Source organism: Cucurbita moschata, unplaced genomic scaffold, assembly GCF_002738365.1.
Source record: "Cucurbita moschata cultivar Rifu unplaced genomic scaffold, Cmos_1.0 Cmo_Scf00019, whole genome shotgun sequence".
In the NCBI taxonomy this organism is placed as follows: domain Eukaryota; kingdom Viridiplantae; phylum Streptophyta; class Magnoliopsida; order Cucurbitales; family Cucurbitaceae; genus Cucurbita; species Cucurbita moschata.
In genome coordinates this window covers 30,625-37,691 of record NW_019268535.1, presented here as the reverse complement: position 1 = coordinate 37,691, position 7,067 = coordinate 30,625, and the positions used below count along the sequence as shown (strand labels likewise).

General features: G+C 35.3%; 1 protein-coding gene across 1 annotated transcript; it reads right to left on the bottom strand.

Moving 5' to 3' along the window:
* Positions 1-1,345: 1,345 nt before the first annotated feature.
* LOC111457303 (ABC transporter B family member 25-like) lies at positions 1,346-6,141 on the bottom strand. The gene is made up of 17 exons (XM_023099532.1): positions 5,789-6,141; positions 5,492-5,563; positions 5,352-5,387; positions 5,190-5,264; positions 4,963-5,087; positions 4,611-4,710; positions 4,338-4,509; positions 4,134-4,252; positions 3,884-3,994; positions 3,639-3,783; positions 3,422-3,554; positions 2,759-2,834; positions 2,612-2,677; positions 2,385-2,492; positions 2,188-2,295; positions 1,910-2,107; positions 1,346-1,802 (listed from the first exon to the last, which is right to left on the bottom strand). Exons 1-17 carry the CDS (start codon positions 5,831-5,833, stop codon positions 1,602-1,604), a joined length of 1,890 nt encoding a protein of 629 aa, XP_022955300.1. The 5' UTR covers positions 5,834-6,141; the 3' UTR covers positions 1,346-1,601.
* Between the last annotated feature and the right edge of the window lie 926 nt (positions 6,142-7,067).

Sequence of the window (7,067 nt, the reverse complement as noted above, 5' to 3'; positions counted from 1 at the left end):
CTCTCTCTCTCTCTCTCTCTCTCTCTCTCTCTCTCTCTCTCTCTCTCGTCTTTGACTATACACAAAAGTTCGTGTTCACCTTGTTGCAATAAGGTTCGCACATTAATTTAGGTCACTTTTTTTAGTTGACTTCTTTTTTCCCCATTTTAGTTCAACAATAAGTTTAGGATAAAGATTGATTCAAAAGGAAATAAGAGGAAAAGGAAGATAGAAATTAGTTGGAATTGTAAATCAATGATTGAAGTTGAAGTTTGTTGAAATAAAAAAGGGAAATTGGGGAAGAGGGCTTGAGTTGGCAAGGAGGAGGAGGAGGATGCAGTTGGTTTGCCAGGCCATCTGAATCCAACAGCATCTTTTTGCTGCACATGATGAATCAACTATAATGCATATACTTTCTTACCATTGTTTTCTAGCAACAAATAATTCGCCTCTTTCAAATAATTGCAACACTTTTTTTAAAAAAAAAAAAAAAATTTAACAGACTTAAAACATCATTCAATTGCTCAAAAGCTTCTCCCCTGGACCAATTTTAGAAACCCTATAGGACTTCACTAAATAGATTGGTTGGTGCATGTGTGTCTTTATTAAAGTTATGGGCCTTCGCTCAAAGTTTAAGTTTGCTAAGTGGTTGGCTTCCAAAAGGGCAAAAAACTGTTCATAACTGTAAACATAAACCCAACTACCTCAACATTACTTTGAAGGCTTCCCAGTTTGGCCCTTTTGGGATATCCAACTCCCTTCTTTCTTTACCATACAACATTCATATGTATTTTTTTCATATCCCTTTTAAATTACTTTCTTTTTATTCTTTTTATTCAAGTGGATCGTGTGTATTCAAGAGTAATTCTTTTCTTTAACATATATATATATATATATATATATAGATGTGAAGATGATAGTTCTTAAAGAAAATAATTCGGATTTAGATTGGAGAGATCATTAAATATAGTACCATATTTTTCAAATTATTCATAAATGGTGTTTGTGAAAAGGTAGGCAGGCTATAAAAGAAGCTCATTTAGAGCATTGAAAGAGTTTGGTGGATGGACGGTTAGAAATATATCAGGTATTAGCGTGTATTAGAATAAAAGTCATAAAACTATGTTTAGCGTTTTAAAAAAAGATTTTAGTGATTTTAAATAAATACTAAGTTATTATTACCAAATTGTTATTAATATTATTTCTTACCTCATTGATTGTTGTGAAACCATAAATAATTGATCATTATTGAAATGTTAATGGAGAGTCCCATTGAACTATAAAAATCACCATACACCTTTAATTTCCTTCCAGTTTTTTTTAAGCTAAGCTAAAACTATAAATTGAGAAGAAACTTATCCTCCCGTAACTTCGATCAAAAAGTGAAATTGTTGAACTAAAAATAAAAGAAACTCCAACGTTGTGCGCATAAAACATCCTTCAACATTAGTAAACACTAAAAATGTAAGGCACAAACATCTTTTATCAAAGGACAACTGAACTAAATAAAACAGTAGCTTTCTGAGTTTGTGGTAGGAAGAAAAGAGTATGAGCTTTCCATCAGTCATTGAAGCAAAACTAATTTCTGTCATGTAAATTCGATCATGTTGTCATGTTGTGCCTTATGTTGTTTTTGTATCTTGCAGTTGCCTCCTCACTAGTGCAGTGTAGACACCATCCCTGCTAAGGAGATCTTCGTGTGTTCCGCTTTCAACAATCTGACCACCAGAAACAACGGCCACCGTGTCTGCTGTCTTAACGGTGGATAGCCTATGCGCAATGACGAGCACGGTCCTGCCTTTCATCAAAGAGTCCATTGCATCCTAAAACCCGGCCATTGATGAGATTCATGATGATAAATATGAAATCTGAAAACAGGGTAGGCTACTTTTGAGTTTCTAATACCGAACAACAAGAATTCACAACACACCTGTACTAAGTGTTCACTTTCAGCATCTAGAGCACTTGTGGCTTCATCCAAAAGGAGAATTCTTGGATTCATAAGAAGAGCTCTTGCTATAGCTACTCTTTGTTTCTGACCGCCCGACAGCCTTACTCCACGTTCGCCAACATGGGTTTTATACTTTTCAGGAAAGTTTGATATGAAATCGTGTGCATTGGCCATTTTCTGCGATTTCAGTAGTTTAAGTCAAACAACAGGTTTAGCCCTACAGGTTTTCTAGAAGGCAAAAGGACATAAGCTCTTACAGCAGCATTTTCTACATCGATGCTATCAACTTTGCCATCTAAACCGTAGGCTATATTCTCCTCTATGGAGCAGTTGAAAAGAATAGGCTCCTGGCTGACAATACTGATCTGCAATCCACAAGCAGACCATACATTGGTAACACAACCTTTCAACTTTCATTCGAGTTAGAAAGTTAATTATTAGGTAGACTTGTTACCCTTTTGTGCAAATGTTCATGGGATATCTCTGCCAGAGGAACCCCATTTATCAGAATCTGGCCTTTATTAGGATCATAGAATCTTTCAATCAGGTTTGCTATGGTGGTCTGTGGCAAAGGAAGAAACATGGAGTATGTTAGCAGGTTTTTAACGCATAATAAATCTCAGATTTGTTGTTATAATCAGTAAGGAAGAAACGAGCATCAAGCAAAAGAAGCTAAATTACTTTTCCACCGCCACTTGGACCAACGAGAGCTACTTTTGAGCCAGGCTGCAATCTCAATGTTATTCCCTGTACCCATGGAACTTGTTTATATTGCAATAACACTGCATAACCTGTCACCACATAACTACAAGTTTAGACCGAAATTACCTTCAGCACAGTGTGATTAGGGCGGGAAGGATATGCAAACCAGACATCGTCCAACTCAACTTCTCCATCTTCATCACTGCATTAAATAACCAACAGCTATCATTCTGCTCCTGGAAATTAAAACTAACAGTTCTCTTCTTTTCAAGTACTCATATTTACTCATAAAAATAATAGAATCTGTCATCTCAATAATTAATGAGATAAAGCAAGATGAAAGAACCAATTCTTACTTGCTAGTAACAATAGTCTCTGATGGTTCAAACAGACATAACTATCCGTATTCTAACCTAATTCTCAACAAATTTCAATACCTAACACTAACTGCCATTAAAGAACCATCTTATCTCGTCTCGTCTCGAGGTGATGAGAATGGGATCATTACTTAATAAATGTGTGCAACTTTTACCACTCTCCTTGCCAATACTAGACGGAGTTATGCTGGAACTAGAATAGGGGGAATAGTCCAGGGCTTCCAAAAGTCCTAGTGATAGCCTTCTTTGTTGTCTGGAGTCGAACATAATTCATAAGCATCTAAATCTCCTCACAATCCCTCAAGTTCAGATTAAGATTTCCAGTCCACATGCTATTCTAAATCACCCCCTTCAAAAGTAAAGGGCGAAATTTCATTTTCAATTTAGAAAAAATAAAATAAAATGAGCATACCCAATAGGACACTTATTTCCTGAATTTGTCATTGTTGATACACGATCCAGGAGCTGAAAAACTCGCCTGCTAGCTCCAGCAGCTTTCATGGCCACAGTGTATAATCCCGACAACCCAGATACAGAGGTTCCCACTACAAAGGGAGAGTTGAGTACAGTTAATTTTTTTTATTGTGCCACATGGGAAAGAAAAGCTCCTGAAAACAGAGAAATATTACCTGTTAAACTATAAAGAATGAAAGATGTCAGAGCTCCCGGAGTCATGAACCCTTTGATCGTCAAATTAGCTCCATATATCACAACAATAATAACAGATAAGGTCGATGCTGCATAGAGACCTCCAGAAAACAATCCAACCACTTTCTGTTAAATGATAAGATTGAGAGTAAGAGGTGTGAGCTTGCAGAAAGAAAGACACATGAACAAGCACAAAAAGATATATTTCACTTCAAAATAAACTCACAGCTTGTTTGAGTCCAAGTTCCAATGTCTCCTCGACTTTCTGAGAGTACCGGGATATCTCGTACGATTCTTGAGCAAAAGATCTGACAGTGCGTATGGCACCAAAAGATTCCTAAAATAAAAGCATAACAATGACTTGCTTTTACTTTGGATTTCATCATGAAAGACAATATCCAACTTATTCTCACAATTAACATTTTATATCTAATTATGAAAAGAAAATAAATTAAAATCGTGCCGTGAAGTTATACCTCAGCAATTGAAGCACAGACAGCAGCAGCTGCTTGTGTCTTGTGAGAAAGCTCACGAAGATAGCGACCAAATTTACGAACAGCCACAGAAATGACAGGAACAACAACCAAAGCCAATACTAGAAATGATAGACAAGATAAAACAATGAGCACGTTGGGACCCTAGAACTTGCATTTTAAATGCTTCAATGTTCGAATTCTTACATGTCAACTTCCAAGAAGTTGAAAACATGAAGGTCAGCCCAATTAATGCAGTTGATAGATTTCTTAGGGCCTCGGAAAGATTGGTAGTTGCGGCACTCTTAATGATTTGGGTATCCTCAGATAGCCTACTAAGAAGTTCTCCTGTTCGAGTAATGTCAAAGAAGGCTATTTCCTACAAAATTCATCAATCGTTCCAGAGAACTTTCTCATGCTAAAAATAAGGAATATTAAATAGACTTCTTAGTTTTTTCCTCCTCTTTTCATGGGGGTTACCTGATTAAGAAGATGAGTGAACAGATTCTTCCTTAAGCGAGCAACAACCCTCTCACTAGCAGAAGAAAATAACCAAGCTCGAATAGCTGAGCACACCGAACTGAAAATCACATTATTTTTCATGAGCGAGTGCACATAATATTTCTGAGATGGCATAATACTGGATCACAGAATATGTTTAAAATAAAATTGTATACGGAAAATCTCATGAAGCAGATCCCAATTCACAAGCTGAGCTATTAGTCTCCAATTCTAACAGGTTTAGGATTTAGCAAGCATAATGCACGGCAGTTCTATGTACGAGATAATGATTTCACATAACTTAAGTCTTAAAAAGTCAAAATGATCATACCCAACTAAGACGATCGATGTGATGTATACAATGGTGTTTGTGACTTCCTTTAGAGCTTTGCTTTTCTGTTCAGGTGTGTCAATATCTCCAGATACAATGTCAATGATCTTTCCCCCAAATTTCGGCTACAGAATCAACATTTCAAAGAGTATAATAAAGTGGCCATAAGTTAAATTTCAATAAACTTGACGTGGAAGAGATAGATTAATGCACAAAAATATGCATACTATCAATAAACTTGACGTGGAAGCAATCAGAAGAGCAATGGTAGCAATTATCAATTTCCCCACTTCAGGCTTTGCCTGCAAATACAATTCAGATGTTGAGAACTTCAAAGATTTTGACAGCAAAATTCATAGCTTCTGCCAACACAGCACCAATTCACTTACAAGTGAAAGTACTCTGCCAAATCCCACATTTGCAGGCTGAAATTCCAAGCATAATTAACATCAGGAAACAACTAGTTAAGTGAATAATCATTCAATCATAATCTTCACTTCAGTGAAAAGCTAACAAACAAGAACATTACCGGTACAGCATCCCCATGTTCCAGGTCTGTTAACTGACGATCTTCTGATGTGCCAAGGCCCTTTCGCCCTCCCTGTAAAAAAACAAAGAAACCGATATGAAAATCAATTAATAATTTATTCATCCATTCCAAGTTCACGAAGAAGTACCAAAAGCAACCCTTGAAACTAAAAGCAAGCACAGCCGAAGCACTGTAAAATCCCATAACAGAAACCAGAGGAAGTAATTCTAAAAAGCATTTCATTCACATGGGACCAATTCATTTTTCAGGAGCACCATGGAAATGAAAATAGTTTACCCCACGATCAAGCAGCGGAACTCTCTGGCTTCCCATGCCCCTCATGGTTACAAGACTTGAGGAAACGAGAACCGGCGGATGAGGGGTGCGATTAAAGTCAAATTTTTGGGAAGTTTTATGCTCCGAAGACAAAAACCAAAGGGCCCAAGTGACAGATTTTGAATTTTATATAATTCTCTGCTGACAAAACTTGTGGAGAAGTTTGCGAGGCCACTTAAATGGGTGGCGGTGAGATGCCCAATTCCTTCTCTTCCTCTCCGTGAATTGATCCTGGGAAGGAGACAAACCCCTTTTCTTTCTTAAATCACATTGTTCGATTTTTTCAGTGAAGGGTGTGTGTTGGTGTATTCTAATTTTATACTCAAGCTTCGTATTTTCGTTCGGCCAGGAAGTCGAATAAAATATTTGAAATCTATTTTTCTGCCTCGATTAACCAATTAAAATTTTAAAACCATTATCTATCAGACGACAAAAGGTTCTAAATTTAATATATTTTTTTTTTTGGTAAACATGTTCTTCATTGTTCAAAATCAATTTTATGCTATGAAAACGTCTATTAGAGTGTACAATCGAATACAAGCATTTTTTAAACTAATTTTATACCTAACCAATGAGATTTTTAAACCTTTTAAAATTACTTTGAAACCTGTCATCTTTGAAAGGTATTTCTTCCCATTATTTATTTTAAATATTAAACTTATAAAAATTATGTATGTCATGATTTATTTTCACGAGAGCTCAGTCAAGTTTCAATATAAAATAATATTTGTTAGACAACTTTGTTTAAGAAAACAAAAAGTAATTTTCTTCACATATTTTCTTTTTGTTCATCGGATAGTATATTAATTTTAAATTAAAAAATATATTAATTAAAGTTGAGTTATATTCCTCATTAATGATATGGAAGTTGAGTTTTGATTGGACTCCATTTTCAAACAAATAGAAGAGTCAAATTCTCTCTAAATTGTGCAACCAAAAAGCAATGACACCTCAGACATACATGAGTTTTAAGTTGGTATAGTGGTCCAAAATCGGTTTCCATTGAATTTTAGTTCAATCCAATAATTTTCTTCAACCTATGTTAATTTTTCTTCTATTTAGGTCCCGTTCTAATTGAATCTAGGATTATTTTGGAGTCATGAATTGTAAGTGCACATTTAGGAAAGAAACTTTTGAAGCAAAAGACATTTATGAAGCATTTCTTAAAGAATGAGTTTATATTCATCAAATTGTTAATAATTATGATTAAAAAGAAAAAAAAAAAAAAAAAAAAAAAAAA